This window comes from Bos taurus, chromosome 2 (genome assembly GCF_002263795.3).
Source record: "Bos taurus isolate L1 Dominette 01449 registration number 42190680 breed Hereford chromosome 2, ARS-UCD2.0, whole genome shotgun sequence".
Lineage (NCBI taxonomy): Eukaryota > Metazoa > Chordata > Mammalia > Artiodactyla > Bovidae > Bos > Bos taurus.
Genome location: NC_037329.1, coordinates 119,100,208 through 119,123,012, shown reverse-complemented (window position 1 = coordinate 119,123,012; position 22,805 = coordinate 119,100,208). Strand labels below are relative to the sequence as shown.

Genomic DNA, 22,805 nt, shown 5'->3' with positions numbered 1-22,805 from the left:
ACTAGTTGTGAAGTCAAATCAAACAGATCTCAGCACTGATCCATAGCATGGGCCCTGAAACATTCACAGGTCAGGTCCTGGACGGGCAGTCAAACTCCCCGGGTCTGGGTGCAGGGTCTCTGGCGTCCCTCAGCATTCATGCACCCAGATCTAACAGGGCAGGTGCTTCTGCATTCTGTCTGCTGCTGTAGCCCTGGTGCCTGGTTGTTTGTTACAAATGCCTATAAAGCAAACCTGGAAACAAGCAAACTGCTCGGCTATAGGGGATAATGAAGCAAAATATATCATATTCATTTGAAATATTTTAGGGCCAATAATTCAAAGAGAGTGAAAAAGTTGGCTTAAAGTTCAACATTCAGAAAACAAAGATCATGGCATCCAGTCCCATCACTTCATGGCAAATAGATGGGGAAACAGTGGAAACAGTGGCTTGACTTTATTTTTCTGGGCTCCAAAATCACTGCAGATGGTGATTGCAGCCATGAAATTAAAAGATGCTTACTCCTTGGAAGGAAAGTTATGACCAACCTAGACAGCATATTAAAAAGCAGAGACATTATTTTGTCAACAAAGGTCCATCTAGTCAAGGCTATGGTTTGTCCTGTGGTCATGTATGGATGTGAGAGTTGGACTATAAAGAAAGCTGAGTGCTGAAGAATTGATGCTTTTGAACTGTGGTGTTGGAGAAGACTCTTGAGAGTCCCTTGGACTGCAAGGAGATCCAACCAGTCCATCCTAAAGGACATCAGTCCTGAACATTCATTGGAAGGACTGATGCTGAAGCTGAAACTCCAATACTTTGGCCACCTGATGCAAAGAGCTGACTCACTGGAAAAGACCCTGATGCTGGGAAAGATTGAAGGTGGGAGGAGAAGGGGACGACAGAGGATGAGATGGTTGGATGGCGTCACTGACTCAATGGACATGGGTTTGGGTGGACTCCGGGAGTTGGTGATGGACAAGGAGTCTTGGTGTGCTGCAGTCCACGGGGTCGCGAAAGTCAGACAGGACTGAGCGACTGAACTGAACGGCCAATAATTGTTGCATGAACAAACGTAGGTTTTTGCCTGCTCTCCATAGCCCCCTTTATGTGCACCTGTTTATCTCCAGTGTTCTCTCTAGAAAGGTGAAGAGGTCACCCAGACCTCTGAAGAGGCCCAAGCTGGACTGCCTGGCCTAAGGCTCCCCAAGAGTCCACAGGGGTCTGGTCCTCGGGTTCTCAGGGAGACCAGAGGCTTTGGGTAACCAGACTAGATTTGTTTATATAAACAGGGTTGGAGCAAGGCTATCGAGAATGAATACAGGCTTGGCAGCCAAAACTGCATATAGTTCTTTTAAAAAATCATCTAGAAAAAAAGGCTGGTGGCATTTTAAACTGTGACACTCCTTCCCAACAAAGGGCCTGGTACTGCAGTGAGAGGCTGCAGAAAAGACTGAGAGTCCTCTCTGGGTAGACATCTTGCCCCTTTCTGGTCCTTTCCTTCAGAATCAACACTGGCCAACACAAGGCTTCTCCTAGATAAAGGCTGTAAGTGCCTTGGAGACCCTGAGAAACATGGGGGGGAAGAGGGAGACTTGACCTCTGTCCTTTCAAAAAATCCCCCAAAGATGAATAATAAAGAGAGAAATGCTTTATAGTATGAACATTTTATTTTGACTTCTTAAATACATACATCTTTCACTGCAGTTCATCAAAACAAAGCTTAGGAAAAATAAATCCCTGCCTCCTTTAGCCCGGACTTACGCTGGGTACCCGGTCCTGTGGCCGCCGGGGGTGACAGGCCGGCGCAGGGGCTCCGGGCCACCCCACTGCACGCCAGCTGTCCCCCTCCGCCTCGCCTTCCCCGTGTTGGTCATGATCTGGTGGAAGCAAAGAGGAAACAGGGCTGGAGAGGTCATCTGGCTGAGAGCAGACCACACATTCTAACTCACTGTATTTAATACATTCATCTATAGGAATAAGAGACTTTGAAATAAGTAAGGAAGGGTCATGACACAGATTATTCAGATAAACAGAAAATGTCAGGAAAAATCCCTTTAACTTGCATATTATACCATCTAGCAGTATAAATTGAAAAAAAATCAAACCATGGAAAAAGTGGAAGAAAAGAGTTGAATATAGTAACTTATCGCATCTCTGCAGTATACTGACTTTTGAAAGTGAGAAGGAAAAAAAAAAAGATGGACAGATTTGGTTTCATAAAAAGTTAACATTTCCATATATACAGTATTTGAATGATAAACCAAATTAACAGGTAAAACAATGAAGAAATACTTGCAGCACAGTTAACAGATTAAAGGTTAAGATTTTCATTAGATAAAGAATTCTTATAAATCAGTTAAGTAAAACACCATACAGATAATAGGGCAAAGATTTTGAACAGCCAAGTCACAAAATAAAGAGTATCACCAGTCAAGAGAAGAAAAAAATCATCAACTTTCCAAGTAACTAGAAACTACAACTTTACAAAAACCCGTATCATTCTTAAATCATTAAATGAGTGACAATTAAAGAACTGACCCCATCTGCTTCTGGCAACAGTTTAAGATGGCAGTGGCGTGGAAATGAGAGACAGTGCTTTTGCAAAGTAATCTGGCATTTTATATCAAGAGTCACTGAAATGTTCATACCCTTGGGTGTTAAACTCTGGAGTGTTAGTTGCTCAGTCATGTCTGACTCTTTGTGATCTCACGGACTGTAGCCTGCCAGGGCTCTCTCTCCATGGTATTCTCCAGGCAAGAATACCGGAGTGGGTTGCCATTCCCTTCTCCAGGGGAGCTTCCGGACCCAGGGATTGAACCTGGGTCTCCTGCATTGCAGGCAGATTCTTTACTGTCTGAGCCACCAAGAAAGCCCCTAGAGGAGGACTCCAAAATATGGAAGTTGTTAAATAAAGCTGTTTGTTACAAAATCACTGTAGAGTAAAACTGCAACAATCTGTCTAGTAATAGGGTAGCAATGAAGGAAAATATGGCATATTCATTTGAAATATTATATGGCCATTTACAAGGATAAAGACTAGGTTATGAAGAAAAATGTTTATTTAAAACATTGTAAGTCAGGTTATAACATGGTGCATAAATGATGCTTTCCATTTATGCTAAAAGTACACAAAAGACTGGAAGGAAAGGAACACTAATGCTTATAGTGGCCACATAGGACAGTGAACCAAGAATCATTTTTTTCTATTTTCTGTAACATAGCTATGTTAGTAATTAAGAAAATTTGTTTAAAAAAGAAATCACTTTTTTGGTGAAATCTGAATGAAGTCTGTGGACTGTGCCGACATCGACCCCCTATATGCTACAGTTGCCACTGGGATGCTGGGTGAAGGGTGTCTGGCACTTCTCTACTACTGTTTCAACTTCCTGTGAATCTATAATTACTTACAAATAAAATGTAAAAAAAAAACAGAAGGATTTCCCTGGTGGTCCAGTGGCTAAGACTCTGTGCTCCCAATGCAGGGGGTCTGGGTTCAATCCCCAGTCAGGGAACTAGACCCTACATGACACAACTAGGAGCTCATATGCGGCAACTTAAGATCCCATGTGCTACAACTAAGACCCAGCGTGGGCGAAGAAACAAATAATTATTTTTTAAAACTCAGGAAATATATGAATGGGAGTTACATCTTTGATTTCTTGATTTTTACTTGAAAGTTATTTGGGTTTATCTGTATTTGAGGTTCAGTTCAGTTCAGTTCAGTCGCTCAGTGGTGTCCAACTCTTTGCGACCAAATGGACTGCAGCACATCAGGCCTCCCGGCCCATCACCAGCTCCCAGAGTTTACTCAAACTCATGTCCATTGAGTTGGAGATGCCATCCAACCATCTCATCCTCTGTCATCTCCTTCTCCTCCCGCCTTCAATCTTTCCCAGCATCAGGGTCTTTTCCAATGAGTCAGCTCTTCGCATGAGGTGGCCAAAGTATTGGAGTTTCACCTTCAACATCAGTCCTTCCAGTGAATTTTCAGGACTGATTTCCTTCAGGATGGACTGGTTGGATCTCCTTGCAGTCCAAGGGACTCTCAAGAGTCTTCTCCAACACCACAGTTCAAAAGCATCAATTCTTTAGTGCTCAGCTTTCTTTGTATTTTTTTTATATTTGAGGTAGGAAGAAGAAAAAAGGGCCAGTTTCTAGTGGGAGGGAATCACCAGGTCTCAGCTGTGCTGTGGGGACAGCCAGCAGCTGGAGGGGCGGGCAGGGCAGGGTGGTGAGGGGTGGGGGAGGGGGGAGGGGAGAAAGGCAGGGGAGAGGAGATGGGAGGCCTCCACTCTTGTGGAGGAAACGATGGGCCATAAGCTTCCCAAGTAAGAACTAGTGCAGCTTCATCTCCCTTGTCCTGTGAAATACGCAAAAGAAGGCTATCCTACCCGCCATCACTAACACTGCCCTCCTCTGTCTGCTGTTCCTCCCATCTCCCTTCTGACCCGCTGTCCCCATCGTCAGGGCAGGTTCCTTAAGTCCAATATTCAGTGGTACCTTAGGATTCCCTGGGCCTTCTCTTTCCCCCTCCCTTATGCCTGGGTCCTTCCACAGGAGCTAGGAGAGGGAGGCTAGGGCTTAAGCGCTGGAAAAGGGAGATGGCGAGTGTGTGGGTTGCGCACCCCATGCCTCCTCCCTGCTCCAATGTCCTTCCCAGGTCACCCTTCCAACTCCTTCCTCAGGAGAGAGAATACAGCACATACTTGTGTTTCAGCCTTTGGAAACCCCACCCCCCCACCATACCATCTCCCTAAAACTCCACAGGCCTAAGAAATCACCTAAGATGGGTGGTATTTGTCCTCTCCAGTGGATGAGGAAGGGGCTTCACAGGAGGCACTACTGGTAAAGACCCCGCCTGCCAATGCAGGAGACATAAGAGATACAAGTTCCAGCCATGTGCTGGGAAGATCCCCTGGAGGAGGGCATGGCAACCCACTCCAGTATTCTTGCCTGGAGAATCCCATGGACAGGAGAGCCTTGTGGGCTACAGTCTGTAGAGCTGAAAAGAGTCAGACATGACTGAAGCGACTTAGCATGCGCACACCCATGCACTGGATGAGGAAACTGGGTCAGTCTGTGGGCAGAATCCGGTGTCATCACAAGGCCTCAGGAAGGGTCCCTGGTGAAGAGGGTTGGTATGAGGGCCCAGAATGACTGCCTTAGGTGCTGGGTGTCTCAGAGGAGCCCAGAGGGCTTGTTTCCTGTTTACCTCATAACCCCCTGTGCTTGTGCGGAGCTCCAGGGCCCTCTCTGGGTGCCTCGGCTGCAAAGGAGCCTTTTGGGGATGGAGAGGTCTTAAAGCATATCTGTCTATACTGAGTTCCACAGAAATGCTTCAGGAGCTGCTGGGAGAGAAGGGAAAGGGTTCCCAACAACCACCCTCCCCATTACAGAACTCAGCATTCATCTGGGTTACACACGGAGATGCTGTCTGAAAAAGCATTCTGCTACAACAACAACAAAAAGAGCATATTTAACCACACACACACACACACACACGCACACACAAACCCCCAAAAATGCAGCATGTGATTTAGCTGAATGTAATTTATTGTCAATCCTAAAGGAAATCAACTCTGAATATTCATTGGAAGGGCTGATGCTGAAGCTCCAATACTTTGGCCACCTGATTTGAAGAGCCAACTCACTGGAAAAGACCCTCATGCTGGGAAAGATTGAAGGCAAAAAAAGGGCAGCAGAGGATGAGATGGTTGGATGGTATTGCCGATTCAATGGACAGGAGTTTGAGCAAACTCCAGGAGATAGTGAAGGAGAAGGAAGCCTGGTGTGCTGCAATCCATGGGGTCACAAAGAGTTGGACATGACTGAGTGACTGAATAACAACAACAATTTGTTCTGTAGCAAAAGATGGTCAACACATATCAATTTAGGTAAATTTCCCAATACTAGTTTTTGAGTATTGGTGAAATCACTTAAAGCAATTATGGTATATTATAAACAGTACGCATTTTTGTAAGAAAATACAGGCATACAATACATCTGTCTATCTATACACACAGAGAAAGTCCTGGAAGCTGAAGGAGACACTGCTAGCTGTCCACTCAATACTCATTCTTTCTTGACCAACAGCCCTCTGATTTTGTTGGCCCAAAAATGGTCTACTTAAAAACACCTTTCCAGACCCCCTTGCAGCTAGGGGCCAGGGGACCCAGCTCTGACCAGTAAGCAGTAAATGGAAGTCTTCAGATGGAGCTTTGGAACCCTAGCAATGTGTTCAAACAGTCACATGTTTTTGTAAAATTTGCAAAAGTAGCAAGTTTTAATTGCAGTCACTTAAGAGTGCTGTTTCTTTCTACTCCAACTTCTGTTGTTATACCTCCCCACACGGTGTTAGAACGGCCAAAGACAATTTGGAACTTAGCTAAGGGGACACTGAACCCAGGTGACATACAATTTGGGCTTAATGAGAAATATCATTCTCAGTCGCTGCTGTGCCTAGCCAAACGATGGTGAGCTGTCCTGGTGTAGAAGTGACTACAAGGAATTCCCCAGGTCATCAGAGTATTTATGAAGAGTCAGTGCACAAGGAAACTTGAAATGTCCCTAGTCTTCCATTTTCAGAAGTTTGAGGAAGGTTTTCTCAAATTTAATAGAAATACTAAAAATTTACACAGCATTACCAAAAACTAAATGTGAAGTCGAGAGAAAAATTTCTAATCTCTCAATAATAATAAAACTTTTCTTTCACTGTAGAAAATATTACAAACTCCTCACATATGTAGAAGCAATCAAAGAGTATAAAACAAAAAATATCCAGAAAGAAAACTATGAAGCATGTGTGGAGTCCTGCCCCAAGGCCACAGGTGCAAGGCCTCACACAAAGGCCTCAGAAGTGCAGCTCAGAACCCAGGTCCCCTCTGAAGCTGACTGAGCCCCTTTGTAACCACTGCCAAAAGCCCTGGTGGGGGCTTCCTTCACCAGCAGGCTTCCTGACCCCAAATTAGGCAAAGATGCCCACCCCGGTAGTCACCCTACAGTGCCTTAACCGAGCACCTAATGCCAACCTTCCAGCAGGAATTTTCTTTGTTTTGAGGCTATAAAAGTTGACTACTAACCCTCGAAAACTGTCAACTCTCCCTCGTCTGTCAGGAGGTTGGTCCACTGCGCTCGCAGTGCCCACATTATCTCTGCTCTTTGTTCTTAATAAAATCACTCCCTTCTGAAATGCTCTGTGTCTGGAAATTCTTTTCCAACCCATGTGGATTACCTCAACAGCATGTGGCAAGCCACTAGTTAATAAAACATTTTTCTGATGTTGGTACCTGTCATTTTTTTTTTCCTTTACCTACTTAAAAAAAATGAACTACAGCTGATTTACAATGTTGTGTTATTTTCAGGTACACAGTAAAGGGATTCAGTTATACGTATATCTATTCCTTTTTAGATTCTTTTCCATTATAGATTATTATAAGATACTGAGTCTAGTTCCCTGTGCCATATGGTAAGTGCTTGTTGATTATCGATTCATCATTAATTAAAATTTGAATTTGTGATTTATTTCTCTAATTCTCACTCTGGACACTCGCTTTAATACCTAAACTTTATATTCTGTTGTTTTACAGAAGGCCTCCACAACCCTGTGACTGGAGGGCCCACAAAACCTGGATGCTCCCTTCTTCCTGATAGTCTGGGTGAAGGAAGGCGAAAGATGAGCCTTGGGTCTGGTAAGGCTGGATTCCTGGCTCTTTGCAGTTGAACTCAATTGCAACTGACAAAGGAAAGATAAGACACAGAGATAAATGGAAGGAGAACAGAGGGAGCGGTGGTTGTCGCTGGGCGGACAGAATTATTACGATGGCTGTTTACGCTGTGTTTACTTTTGGCTTTTCAGTAATAAGTACGTACTTCATTTGTAACCAGAAAAAGGAATCCCAGAAACAAACTGAAAAAGAAAAAGGACTTGGAATCTTTGGGGGTTGGGGATCTTCCCCCTGCTCATTTGGTTGTGTTTTCACAGCACATGGATTTTAAGTTAGTTCCAACTGACTTTTCAACCACAGGGTGAGGCAGAGCACAAATAACGGGTGGAAATGTGAGTAGAAAGCACCCCCACGGACTTCCCTGGTGCTTCAGTGGCTAAGACTCAGCACTCCCAATGCAGAGGGCCTGGGTTCGATCTCTGGTCAGGGAACTAGATCCCATGTGCCGCAACTAAAGATCCTGCATACTGCAACTAATAGCCGGCACAGCCAAACAAATAAATACTCACAAGATAAAACAAAAACCCAGAGTGAAGACAAATTTGAAAAAAAGAAAAAAAAACTTGGAAACTACAGCCCTTCCTTTCCTGGTTTTGGTTTTGACTGAGTAAGACAGGGTCAGCTGCAGGCACCCCAGCTTCTGTCCTGTCTCTGGGGGGCTGGGCCCTGCCCCTTGGCAAGTTGCACCCACTTCCCGTGCAGAGGCCCATTCACCTGGAGGTCTGCACACGTGGCAGTGAGTTTCATGGCGCAGACTCTGGCTGCAGAAGCACAGAGGGGTGTAATAAAGATGCAGATTCCCAGGGCCAGGGCCACACTCTCAGTCTCTCTGGGGGTGGGGCCAGGACTCCTGCTTTAGCCAGCTAAGAGAACTCTGGAAAACTAAATGAACTTGGGGGAATAAGAAAGTGTGGAAAGTGAGAAATTAGCATTGACAATAGGCACCCCCCCCGAAAACTGAGCCTATGCTTAAAAATCGTTGCTGTCGCTTCAATTTCAAGAAAATCTATGACAAACCTAGACAGCATATTAAAAAGCAGAGACTTCACTTTGCCAGCAAAGGTTCATCTAGTCAAAGCTATGCTTTTTCCAGCAGTTATGTACAGATATGAGAGTTGGACCATAAAGAAGGTTGAGTGCCAGAACTGATGCTTTCAAACTATGGTGATTCTCTCAGAAGACTCTTGGGAGTCCCTCAGAAAGCAAGGAAATTAAACCAGTCAATCCTAAAGGAAATCAATCCTGAATATTCATTGGAAGGACTGATGCTGAAACTGAAGCTCCAATACTTTGGCCACCTGATGTGAAGAGCCAACTCACTGAAAAAGCCCCTGATGCTGGCAAAGACTGAGGGCAGGAGGAGAAGGGGATGACAGAGGATGAGATGGTTGGATGGCATCATCGACTCAATGGACATGAGTTTGAGAAAGCTTCGGGAGATGGGGAAGGACAGGGAAGCCTGGCGTGCTGCAGTCCATGCGGTCTCAAAGGGTCTGACATTGACATGGCTTAGTGACCGAATAACAACAGCATTAGACCATAAAGTAACTTTGAGGAATCTCCACGGAAGATTTGGAAGAATGGCATTGAAACGCGTAAAATATCATGTATGAAACGAGATGCCAGTCCAGGTTCGATGCACGATACTGGATGCTTGGGGCTAGTGCACTGGGACGACCCAGAGGGATGGTATGGGGAGGGAGGAGGGAGGAGGGTTCAGGATGGGGAACACATGTATACCTGTGGCGGATTCATTTTGATATTTGGCATAACTAATACAATTATGTAAAGTTTAAAAATAAAATAAAAAAATAAAAAAAAATAAAGTAACTTTGAATATTTCATACAGTCAGAGACTCTAAACTTTCAAACACAGTTCACTGGAAAATCAACAGCTCTCCCAGAAGACAGCACAGCTTAGCGGTAAAGAGCGAGCAGGCTCAAATAACACTTGACCATGTTCCTCAACCTTTCTCAGTCTCAGCTTCATCATCTATAACATGCAATGTGAGCAGAATTCACCCCATTGTTGGTTTGGAAGATTATATAAATGCAATCAGACGTGTGAAGCAGTCAGCACGGGACTTGGCGCAGGACGCATGCCCAACTAGTTTAAGACACACCTATGATTGTTAAAAGTAACTGAACAATAAATTTAAACTTCAAAATAAAAACAAAAAAACTGAGATTCTTTGAAAAATACCTATAGCCCTTTAACCAAGGTATTGAAGATATTTAAAATTAGGGCACTTTTTTTAGGAAGCATTAAGTGGCATGGTATGGATAATTCTGGATTCAGTTCAGTTCAGTCGCTCAGACTCTTTGCGACTCCATGAATCGCAGCAAGCCAGGCCTCCCTGTCCATCATCAACTCCCGGAGTTCACTCAGACTCACGTCCATCGAGTCAGTGATGCCATCCAGCCATCTCATCCTCTCTCGTCCCCTTCTTCTCCTGCCCCCAATCACCTCCAGCATCAGAGTCTTTTCCAATGAGTCAACTCTTCACATGAGGTGGCCAAAGTACTTGAGTTTCAGCTTTAGCATCATTCCTTCCAAAGAACATCCAGGACTGATCTCCTTCAGAATGGACTGGTTGGATCTCCTTGCAGTCCAAGGGACTCTCAAGAGTCTTCTCCAACACCAAAGTTCAAAAGCATCAATTGTTCAGCGCTCAGCTTTCTTCACATTCCAATTCTCACATCCATACATGACCACTGGAAAAACCTTAGCCTTGACTAGACGGAACTTTGTTGGCAAAGTAATGTCTCTGCTTTTCAATATGCTCTCTAGATTGGTCATAACTTTCCTGCCAAGGAATAAGCGTCTTTTAATTGCATGGCTGCAGTCACCATCTGCAGTGATTTTGGAGCCCCCAAAAATTAAGTCTGACACTGTCTCCCCTGTTTCCCCATCTATTTCCCATGAAGTGATGGGACCAGATGCCATGATCTTTGTTTTCTGAATGTTGAGCTTTAAGCCAACTTTTTCACTGTCCACCTTCACTTTCATCAAGAGGCTTTTTAGTTCCTCTTCACTTTCTGCCATAAGGGTGGTGTCATCTGCATATCTGAAGTTATTGATATTTCTCCCGGCAATCTTGATTCCAGCTTGTGCTTCTTCCAGCCCAGCATTTCCCATGATGTACTCTGCATATAAGTTAAGTAAGCAGGGTGACAAAATACAGCCTTGACGTACTCCTTTTCCTATTTGGAACCAGTCTGTTGTTCCATGTCCAGTTCTAACTGTTGCTTCCTGACCTGCATATAGGTTTCTCAAGAGGCAGGTCAGGTGGTCTGGTATTCCCATCTCTTTCAGAATTTTCCACAGTTTATTGTGATCCACACAGTCAAAGGCTTTGGCATAGTCAATAAAGCAGAAATAGATGCTTTTCTGGAACTCTCTTGCCTTTTCGATGATCCAGCAGATGTTGGCAATTTAATCTCTTGTTCCTTTGCCTTTTCTAAAACCAGCTTGAACATCTGGAAGTTCACGGTTCACGTATTGCTGAAGCCTGGCTTGGAGAATTTTGAGCATTATTTTGCCAGCGTGTGAGATGAGTGCAACTGTGCGGTCGTTTGAGCATTCTTTGGCATTGCCTTTCTTTGGGACTGGAATGAAAACTGAGCTTTTCCAGTCCTGTGGCCACTGCTGAGTTTTCCAAATTTGCTGGCATATTGAGAGCAGCACTTTCACAGCATCATCTTTCAGGATTTGAAATAGCTCTACTGGAATTCCGTCACCTCCACTAGCTTTGTTGGTAGTGATGCTTTCTAAGGCCCACTTGACTTCACATTCCAGGATGTCTGGCTCTATGTGAGTGATCACACCATCGTCATTATCTTGGTCATGAAGATCTTTTTGTATAGTTCTTCTGTGTATTCCTGCCACCTCTTTTTAATATCTTCTGCTTCTGTTAGGTCCATACCATTTCTGTCCTTTACTGAGCCCATCTTCGTATGAAATGTTCCCTTGGTATCTCTAATTTTCTTGAAGAGATCTCTAGTCTTTCCCATTCTTAATTCTGAATTAAGAATTATTAATTAAGACTTATTTAATTAAGACTCATTTGGCATAGTACGGATGATTTTTAAAAATTTAGACATCATCAAGCACACAGAAGTTGGCAAGTCATTAATCTTGCCCTGCTACTGAAGAAGAAACATAAAAGGGTGCTGTTCTTCACCAGAATTATGAGTAAAGGATATATTTGACGTGACCACTGCTATTCTCAGGGACTCTCTGAGCTCCCTGTGGTCGTCAGTATTTTCATGGCCCCCAGGCTCTGCAGCGCTCAGTGCTGTCTGCTTATCCTTGAGGGGGTGCAGACAGGCAGCGAGTGTGGCCTTGTAGGGTTCAGGGGAGCCCATCAGTGCTCAGAAGGGGAGGAGCCATGAGTCCAGGAATCCTAGGAAAGGGCTCCCTTTCACTCTCAGAACATCTGAGAGGGGGGGTACCCTCGTACTCCATCCTCACCTTCAACATAGATAGCAATTTTTCAGTCACTGGTGTGTACAATAACCACTCCTGAGATTATGGTAAGGGGATCTGGGATGGGGCCTAGATTCTACGTGAACCCACACTCAATGGTCTGAGAAGCCCTGGGCCAGCCACACAGGACGAGAACCATCAACTCCCTGATCATTCCTCCTTGTTATCTCCAGCCCTCATCAACAGCACAGATTTATCTGCTGTGTCCTCTTTTATAAACTTCTGGAAGAAAACAGCTTGTCAGACTTTTCTAGGATTCTGTGGAATGTTCAGCAAATGACTCAGGTTCAATAAAATTTTTTTGAATACAGTTTTCAAAAAAATCAACATTTTTCTACTGATCTTGATAGATCGCCCTGGCCCATCAGAATGGGAGGTACAAGTTGTGATTTGGGGGAACATTCCCTACGGAAATGCAGCTCCCGTCTCTGGCACGACCCCATGGACTGTATCTTAGATTATCCTCAGTCCAGTGACAAGTGTCATTATAAGAGACAGAGAGAACATAGGGACTTCCCTGGTGGTCCAGGGGCTATGACTTCGTGCTCCCAATGCAGGGAGCCTGGGTTCGATCCCTGGTTAGGGAACTAGATCCCACATGCCGCAACTAAAAAAAAGATTCCAAGTGCTACAACTAAGACCCAGCACAGGCAAATAAATTTTTTTTTTTTTTTTTAAGAGAGGGAACATAAAGAGAAGAGAAGAAGGTTATTGGAGATGGAGGCACAGTATGGAAGTTCACAGCCACAAATCAAGGAGGGCCTGCAGCCGCCAGAAGCTGCAAGAGCCAGAAAGGTTGTGGGACAACTTAATTTTGGATTTCTGGCCTCCAGAACTGGGAGAGAACACATTTCTGTTATTTGAAGCCACCCAGTACAAATACACTGGGGCTTCCCGTCTCTGTACTGAGTTCTTTCTGTACTTCATTCTTACCACTCACATTGCCACTGAAAAGAGACTGACACCGATGAGATAAACAAGCATGCGTGCAACTTTTCTAAATATTTCCTTCTGGTAAAAAGGACAGTACCTATGCATTAAGGAGATTAGAACTACAGACTGTGGTAGTGACACCATTTCTGGATGCCATTAAGTCGGGCCACTGGCTGATTTCAAAACTCTGTCCCTTTTGCGTCTTGCCAACCTGCATGATCCAGCTGGGAGTCACAGCATGTTCGGGGTCTTGTTTTTGTTGTTGCTGTTAAAAATCTTCAGTTAACAAGTTAACATCTTCAAGTTAACATCTCAGCCACGGCATTTCATTGTGCAGAGGTGCTAAAAGCTATTAGGGAAGGGGCCATGGTGGGGTTTCCGTCTGAACATCCCTGCTTGTGTGCTGGGAAGACCCAGCATCTGAGGGCTGTGTTCTCAACAGCTCCGCCACCACCCTCCAGAGAAGCCCCACTGGTGTGCCTTCTGCTTTTCTCACCATCTTGCTTTTCAACATGCACATCCTCTCCAATGCAGCTCCGTCCTTCCTGACAAACCCAGTGTCCTCCCAGATGTCAGGGCTCAACGACTTCCATCAACAGTTCAGAACCCGGGTGCCTCACTCCCCGCCCTTCTCGAGCACCTCCCCGCTTGACCTGTCTGCGGTCAGTTAGGGTCCTTTGATCCCTGAGTCATTCTGAGGGGTAGTGGTGCTTGTCCGTGAGTGGGGGCCAGTGGTCACCCAGCCTCCTACGTCATCTCCCTTCTTTCATCCACTCTTGCCCCTCTATGTTCTATTCTTCACAAAGCAGCCGAGTGAAAACAGAAGTTAATGTAGTAAAACATGAATCAAACTGAGTCACTCCCCTGCTCTGCGCCCTCCGACAACCTCCCAGCTCATCCAGGGTAAACTCCAAAACCCTTACCAACAATGCCCTCATGCCCAGCCCTTGGCTGTCCTCCAAACTCAAGTTCTGCCAGCATACACTGGCTCCAGCCGGGAACCCCTGGAAATTCCACGAACAATGAGGTGATCAGAGAGACCAGTGCCCAGAGAGAGGTGATGAGGGCCTGGGTGGGGCAGCAAGGGGAATGGACAGGCTTTCTGCTTCCGCCTGCCCCTGTGAAAGCTCACGCACCTGCACCCACCATCTTTTTCCTTCCCAAGTCACTGTCTCTGCTTCAGTTGTTGAGAGCCTGGCTCCCAGCTCTAACGCTGACCTGCCCAATCTGAGAAGACTTCAGGGTCCACGTAACTGACCCAGTCAACCACCAGCATCAGAATTTCAGGAGTCCCTTTAAAAGCCTTCACTCCCATGTGCTCAGCTGTCCGTCACGGGGCTTCAGTCTGAACTGGCCTCAATCTTTGCATCTGCTCCTCCTTTCAGATCTTAGCTTTGAGCACCCACTGCTCACCCGTGCACTCTCAGATTGAGGTTCCGTGACACTGCCATCCTCTCCCTGCCAATCGGTAGCTCCCCCGACTCACACCTTCCCCGTGGGTCCCACAGCAGCAGAGTCTTTGGGGAGCTCAGATCATGGCCCCTCACAAACGTGTGACTCCACAGGCCTCTCAAAGCTTTGAGTGACTACTCAACCCATCTGGAAAGATCTCTCCCTCCTGTTTTCCATGGCACTGTTGTCTCCTGGTTCTCCTCAAGCCTCTCTGACTGTTCACCTTTCTGTCCATCTCAGGGGCCACCTTTTGTCTTCCCTTAATCCCAACATGCTGGTGGGCCCTCTGTATTCAGCACCGCCTCCCTCCCTGTCCAGCCTCTGCCTCAGTGGGTGACTTCATCTGGTCTGATGGTTTTGGCCATCCCCTGTGTGCTCGTCCGTCTAGTCAAAGTTATGGTTTTTCCAGTAGTCATGTATGGATATGAGAGCTGGACTATATAAAGAAAGCTGAGTGCCAAAGAATTGATGCTTTTGAACTGTGGTATTGGAAAAGACTCTTAAGAGTCCCTTGGACTGCAAGGAGATCAAACCAGTCAATCCTAAAGGAAATCAGTCTTGAATACTCATTGGAAGGACTGATGCTGAAGCTGAAACTCTAATACTTTGGCCACCTGATGTGAAGAACTGACTCCGTGGGAAATCCCCTGATGAAGGCAGGAGGAGAAGGGGACGATAGAGGATGAGATGGTTGGATGGCATCACTGACTCGATGGACATGACTTTGAGCAAGCTCCGGGAGTTGGTGATGGACAGGGAAGCCTGGCGTGCTGCAGTCCATGGGGTGGACCGCAAAGAGCCGGACATGACTGAGCGACTGAACTGAACTGAACTGTGTGCTGATGACTGACAAACCTGCAGCAGCCGTCCCTTCTCATAGATAAGCCACAAAAAGCCCAGGAATCTAGATGGGTGAATGACTGCTCCTAAGGATGGGCATGGGCTTCCCAGTTGGTGCTAGTGGTAAGAACCTGCCTGCCAATGCAGGAGACACAGATTTGATCCCTGGGCTGGGAAGATCCCCTGAAGGAGAGCATAGCAAGAATGCCTGGAGAGTCCCATGGACAGGTGGGCTACAGTCCATAGGGTCGCAAAGAGCTGGACACGACTGAAGCGACTTAGGATGCATGTACACACACAAGGACGAGCATACCTTTAGACACTGCGAAGGCTCTAGAGTGTGCCTTTTAGCTATACTCTAACCGCCTTCTGTTTGCCAGCGGGTCTGTTTAGGATAGTAACTAGGGCCTCTGTGCCCTTTAGGGGCCCTGGAAGCAAGTTGGCCACGATGGAACTTCTCATAAACATAGTATCATAATAGATCAAGCCAAATCCTCGTGTGTTACTGTAAACACTAAGTCCATCAACGGCCCATCTCTCTTTTCTATTATGGGGTCCTCACTCCCTTCACATGGTACTTACTCCCAAGTACTCCGTGGTCAGAAGCTTCTCCCCTGAGAGCTCTCCAAGCTGGGGCTGGATCAGTTCATCCTTGTCCAGATCGGCTTCCATAGTGTCATGGTCCTCCTGTTTCAAAGGAGACATGAAGTGAGAGCTCTGACCCCTCTGGCAAGTCCCCAGAGGGTGGCTCTCTGAGCGGCCACCTGTCATGAAATGGGAAGGCCTTGGGTTGGCATTTCAAGGGTCTCAAGGGCAGAACGCCCTCTGCTCATGACCTCCATGAAGATGAAAAGGAAAATGCCAACCCACCTCTTTAAGATGTCTCGTGTCTAATGACCACTTCCACAGCCACAGGTGGGAACGGATTCAACAAGATGCTATTGAACGGTTTCTCCTAGCTACAGTTCTCAGAATGTTTTTCTCTGTGAGGTCAAGACCGTGTGAACCAGCCGGCCTACAAATAACTATTAAGCCCCTCCATATGCACAGGCCTTACAGGGGATACAAAACTGTATACTGTAGGCTTGTTCTTCTCATGAAGTTTACAGTCTCTAAGTGAAAAAACTCAATAAAAAGATAAGAGTTGTTCTGCTTCCGAGAAGAAGGAATGGACATGTTTTCCCTTGTTGCTCCCTCTAAGCAAAACCAAAAATACTGGACATTATGTACCAAATAAACCTAGGAGACTCTGAAAGGTGGCGAGGAGGAGGCAGACTGGCTGGCTGTTCTGGAACACAAGGAATGAAAGGTGGTGAGTTCCCAGCTTTACTTTTTGCCTTAGAGATTCTAGACTTGGCGTTGAAAAAGGCAGCAACCCAGAAATGAGAATGGGAAGACAAACGCTTGCCCTCTCTAGCCAAAGAACCAGCAAAGGGGGGTGCCCAGTGTGACGGGACTTTTAGACACTAAGCAGACACCGGAGCAAACGCTGCCACCCCTCCTGCCCAACCAACCCCCAAGCTCACCAGCAAAGGAGCCGAGACTTCTGCCCTCGCCTGGCTGTGATATCACTGTGTGGGGGGGTGATATCAGAGAAGGACAAGTAGGGAGGGGGAGTTCCAACCCTGCTGGGCGGTAATGAGCCACCCCCACATCCCAGCACCAGGGAGAGGAGAGACCCGGTGGAGAGCCTGGACTTCCACCCCAACTCGGCGGTAATGGGATGTCCCGTCCCCCAGCTGGGGATGGGGTCAGAGGAGCCCTGGTGAGACTCAAGATGTCCACCACTGTCTTGTTTCTCCACGCTCCTGCGGTGTCGGGGGGCCGTGTGGGGAGCAGTAACGCGCCGTTCCTATGGCAGAAGCCTCGTAGGGATGGAGAACTCCCACCCCCATTCTGCACTAACGAGGAGTCTCCTCCCCGCTCCCCCTCCACTGGGTCTCCAAAGGGACCAGGGGCAGAATCTGGACTTTTACGCACTTCTAACAGTAATGAAGAGGAGCCCCTGCTCCCCTGCCAGAGCAGCGTCAGAAGCCAGATAAAACAGAAGATTTACATAAGACAAAAGTTTCATCACATAGTATCCAAAATATTGGGGTTTAAATAAAAAAATCACTCATCATACCAGACATCAGAGTGTTCTCAAACTTAATTAAGAGAAAAACGATAGATGCCAATATCAGGATACAGAGATGTTAGAATTCTCTGAAAAAATTTTAAAGGATCCATCATAAAAATGCTTCAGTGAGCAGTCACAAGCACTTTGGAAACAAATGAAAGAAACCAAGTCTTGGGGCTTCCCTGGTGGTCCAGTGGCCAACGCTCCGAGCTCCCATTGCAGGGCACCTGGGTTTGAACTGCGTCCCACATGCTGCAGCTAAAAAGATCCTGAACACCGCAATAAAGACCGAAGATCCCATGTGCTGCTACTAAGACTCAGCGCAGCCAAATAAATAAATAAATATAAAGATTAAAACAACAATTTAAAAAAACCCAGCACGTCTCAAGAACATAGAAAAGGAAGAACGAAGTAAACCCGGGGCAAGCAAAATGAAGGCAAGAATAGAGAGAAGAGCAGAAATCAATGAAAAGGAAAACAGAAAAACAAGAGAAAATTGGTGAAACTAAAAGCTGGCTCTGAAAAGATGAATATAATTGTCAAAACTCTAGTGAGACTGACAAAGGAAAAGAGACGTAAGTTACTGATATCAGGTATGAAATAGAAGCTATCACTACAGACCTGCAGACATCAAAAGGGGTGGGAGGGAGGTTCAAGAGAAGGGGGTATGTATATTTATGGCTGATTCACATTGTTGTATGGCAGAAACCAACACAACATTGTAAAGCAATTATCCTCCAATTAAAAATAAATTTTAAAAAAGGATAATAGGGACTACTATGAGCAACTGTATATAAATTTGACAATTTAGATAAGAAACACAAATTATTACACTCTCATAACCCGAGTAATCCTATAACTATTAAGAAAATTGAATTCATAATTTTAGAATCTCCCCCAAAGAAATCTCCAGGCCCACATGGTTTCACTGGAGAATTCTATCAAACTTTTGAAAAAAAAAGTAACATCACTTCATGGCAAATAGATGGGGAAACAATGGAAAGAGTGACAGGTTTTATTTTTATTTTTTAAACTTAATTATTTTAATTGGAAGCTAATTACAATATTGTAGTGGTTTTTGCCATGCATTGACATGAATCAGCCATGGGTGTACATGTGTTCCCCATTCTGAACCCCCCTCCCATCCCATCCCTCAGGGTCATCCCAGTGCACCAGCCCTGAGCACTGTCTCATGCATGGAACCTGGGCTGGTGATCTGTTTCACATATGATAATATACATGTTTCAATGCTATTCTCTCAAATCATCCCACCCTTGCCTTCTCCCACAGAGTCCAAAAGACTGTTCTTTACATCTGTGTTTCTTTTGCTGTCTTGTATATAGGGTCATTGTTACCATCTTTCTCAATTCCATATATATGCATTAGTATACTGTATTGGTGTTTTTCTTTCTGATTTACTTCACTGTGTATAGTAGATTTCAGTTTCATCCACCTCATTAGAACTGATTCAAATGTATTCTTTTTAATGGCTGAGTAATATTCCATTGTGTATATGTACCAACAGCTTTCTTTTTTTTTTTTTAATTTAATTTTATTTTTAAACTTTACATAATTGTATTAGTTTTGCCAAATATCAAAATGAATCCGCCACAGGTATACATGTGTTCCCCATCCTGAACCCTCCTCCCTCCTCCCTCCCCATACCATCCCTCTGGGTCTTCCCAGTGCACTAGCCCCAAGCATCCAGTATCGTGCATCGAACCTGGACTGGCAACTCGTTTCTTATATGATATTTTACATGTTTCAATGTCATTCTCCCAAATCTTCCCACCCTCTCCCTCTCCCACAGAGTCCATAAGACTGTTCTATACATCAGTGTCTCTTTTGCTGTCTTGTACACCGGGTTATTGTTACCATCTTTCTAAATTCCATATATATGCGTTAGTATACTGTATTGGTGTTTTTCCTTCTGGCTTACTTCACTCTGTATAATAGGCTCCAGTTTCATCCACCTCATTAGAACTGATTCAAATGTATTCTTTTTAATGGCTGAGTAATATTCCATTGTGTATATGTACCAACAGCTTTCTTTTTTTTTTTTTAATTTAATTTTATTTTTAAACTTTACATAATTGTATTAGTTTTGCCAAATATCAAAATGAATCCGCCACAGGTATACATGTGTTCCCCATCCTGAACCCTCCTCCCTCCTCCCTCCCCATACCATCCCTCTGGGTCTTCCCAGTGCACTAGCCCCAAGCATCCAGTATCGTGCATCGAACCTGGACTGGCAACTCGTTTCTTATATGATATTTTACATGTTTCAATGTCATTCTCCCAAATCTTCCCACCCTCTCCCTCTCCCACAGAGTCCATAAGACTGTTCTATACATCAGTGTCTCTTTTGCTGTCTTGTACACCGGGTTATTGTTACCATCTTTCTAAATTCCATATATATGCGTTAGTATACTGTATTGGTGTTTTTCCTTCTGGCTTACTTCACTCTGTATAATAGGCTCCAGTTTCATCCACCTCATTAGAACTGATTCAAATGTATTCTTTTTAATGGCTGAGTAATACTCCATTGTGTGTATGTACCGTAGCTTTCTTATCCATTCATCTGCTGATGGACATCTAGGTTGCTTCCATGTCCTGGCTATTATAAACAGTGCTGTGATGAACATTGGGGTACACGTGTCTCTTTCAATTCTGGTTTCCTCAATGTGTATGCCCAGCAGTGGGATTGCTGGATCATAAGGCAGTTCTATTTCCAGTTTTTTAAGCAATCTCCACACTGTTCTCAAGAGTGGCTGTACTAGTTTGCATTCCCACTAACAGTGTAAGAGGGTTCCCTTTTCTCCACACCCTCTCCAGCATTTATTGGTTGTAGACTTTTTGATGGCAGCCATTTTGACTGGCGTGAGATGGTACCTCATTGTGGTTTTGATTCTCTGATAATGAGTGATGTTGAGTATCTTTTCATGTGTTTGTTAGCCATCTGTATGTCTTCTTTGGAGAAATGTTTGTTTAGTTCTTTGGGCCATTTTTTGATTGGGTCGTTTATTTTTCTGGAATTGAGCTGCAGGAGCTGCTTGTATATTTTAGAGATTAATTCTTTGTCAGTTGTTTCCTTTGCTATTATTTTCTCCCATTCTGAAGGCTGTCTTTTCACCTTGCTTACAGTTTCCTTCACTGTGCAAAAGCTTTTAAGTTTAATTAGGTCCGATTTGTTTATTTTTGCTTTTATTTCCATTACTCTGGGAGGTGGGTCATAGAGGATCCTGCTGTGATTTATGTCAGAGAGTGTTTTGCCTATTTTTTCCTCTAGGAGTTTAATAGTTTCTAAAAATATGGAACACTTCACGAATTTGCATGTCATCTTTGTGCAGGGGCCATGCTAATCTTCTCTGTGTCATTCCAATTTTAGTATATGTGCTGCCAAAGTGAGGACGACAGATTTTATTTTCTTGGGGTCCAAAATCACTGCAGGTGGTGACTGCAGCCATGAAATTAAAAGATGCTTGCTCCTTGGAAGAAAAGCTATGACCAACCTAGAGAGTATATTAAAAAGCAGAGACATTACTTTGCCAACAAAGGTCCATCTAGTCAAAGCTATGGTTTTTCCAATAGTCATGTATGGATGTGAGAGTTGGACTACAAAGAAAGCTGAGCGCTGAAGAATTGATGCTTTTGAACTGTGGTGTTGGGGAAGACTCTTGAGAGTCCCTTGGACTGCAAGGAGATCAAACCAGTCAATCCTAAAAAAAATCAGTCCTAAATATTCATTGGAAGGACTGATGATGAATCTGAAACTCCAATATTTTGGCCACCTAATGCAAATAACTGACTCCGTGGAAAAGACCCTGATGCTGGGAAAGATTGAGGGCAGGAGGAGAAGGGGACAACAGAGGATGAGATGATTGGATTGCATCACTGACTGGATGGACATGAGTTTGAGCAAGCTCTGGGAGTTGGTGATAGACAGGGAAGCCTGGCATGCTACACTCCATGGCATCGCAAAGAGTCAGACAGGACTGAGCGACTGAACTGAACAGACCATCAATTCTACACAATGTTCTCCAGAAAATAGAAGAGGAAGAAATATTTCCTAATTCATTTTATGAAGCTAGCATTACCCTGGTACCAAAACTAGACAATGATAGTATCTTCATAAAAAGAAGTGTGTGGATGTATGCTCAGTCATGTCCAACTCTTTGTGACTCTGTGGACTGTAGTCTGCCAGGCTCCTCTCTGTCCATGGGATTTTCTAGGCAAGGATACTTGAGTGGGTTGCCATTTCCTTCTCCATGGGATCTTCCCAACACAGGGATCGAATTTGCAACCCCTGTGCCTCCTGCACTGGTAGGTAGATTCTTTACCACTTGAGCCACCTGGGAAGAAATACTTGGGTATAAATCTAACCAAATACGTATAGGACTTGTATGCTGAGAACTACAAAACACTAATGAAAGAAATCAAAAAAGTTTAAATAAATGGAAAGACAAATCTTATTCATGAATTAGAAACCCAACATAGAACTTCCCTGGTGGTCCAGTGATTTAAGAATCCACCTTGCAATGCAGGGGATGCAGGTTTGATCCCTGGTTTGGGAACTAAGATCCTACATGTGGAGGAGCAACTAAGCCCATGCCTGGCAACTACAGAGCCCAAGCGCTCTGGGACCTACACGCCACAGCTACAGAGTTCGTATGCATGATGCAACAAAGATCCCATCTGCTGCAGCTAAGAACTAACACAGCCAAATAAATAAATACATATTGAAAAAAGAAACCCAACACAGTTAAAATGTCAATTCTCCCCAAGTTGATATCTAAGTTTCATGTAGTTTCTATAAAAATCCCAGCAGGATTTTTCTGTAGATGGACCCAAGACTATTCTAAGATCTATATGGAAGGACAAAGGAAGTCAAATAGCTAAGATAATTTTGAAAAAGAAGAATAAGGGAGAGGAATCAGTCTCCGATTTTTCTGTAGATGGACCCAAGACTATTCTAAGATTTATATGGAAGGACAAAGGAAGTCAAATAGCTAAGATAATTTTGAAAAAGAAGAATAAGGGAGAGGAATCAGTCTCCTAGATTTCAGGACATTATTGTTGACAAAGAACACTGCCTGCCATTTCAGTAAACGAAGGATGTGTATGTACCTAGTTACTAAGCTCGATTTAACTCCTGTGAGCCCATGGACTGTAGCCCACCAGGCTCCTTTGTCCATGGGATTTCCCAGGCAAGAATACTGGAGTGGGTTGTCATTTCCTTCTCCAGGGGATCTTCTTGACCCAGGG

At 44.7% G+C, this 22,805-nt stretch overlaps 1 protein-coding gene and 2 non-coding genes across 8 annotated transcripts in view; 1 reads left to right on the top strand and 2 right to left on the bottom strand.

Moving 5' to 3' along the window:
- The window catches only part of ARMC9 (armadillo repeat containing 9), a 178,833-nt gene that overhangs the window by 23,136 nt on the left and 132,892 nt on the right, over positions 1–22,805 (bottom strand). For 3 of the 6 annotated variants that reach the window (XM_005202963.5, XM_005202964.5, XM_005202962.4), the window contains exons 20-21: positions 16,004–16,108; positions 1,745–1,860 (exon numbers count right to left, since the gene is read on the bottom strand). In XM_005202963.5, the coding sequence (XP_005203020.1) occupies positions 1,745–1,860; positions 16,004–16,108 (221 nt within the window). Of the gene's footprint in view, positions 1–1,631; positions 1,861–16,003; positions 16,109–22,805 lie in introns of those variants that run through there. The other 3 variants (NM_001046418.2, XM_015459574.3, XM_059875635.1) reach the window with 3 other exon arrangements.
- On the top strand, positions 3,423–3,495 carry TRNAG-CCC (transfer RNA glycine (anticodon CCC)). The gene has a single exon. It is a non-coding gene; the product is annotated as a tRNA-Gly (tRNA).
- On the bottom strand, positions 20,846–20,952 carry LOC112443707 (U6 spliceosomal RNA). The gene has a single exon (XR_003032118.1). It is a non-coding gene; the product is annotated as a U6 spliceosomal RNA (small nuclear RNA).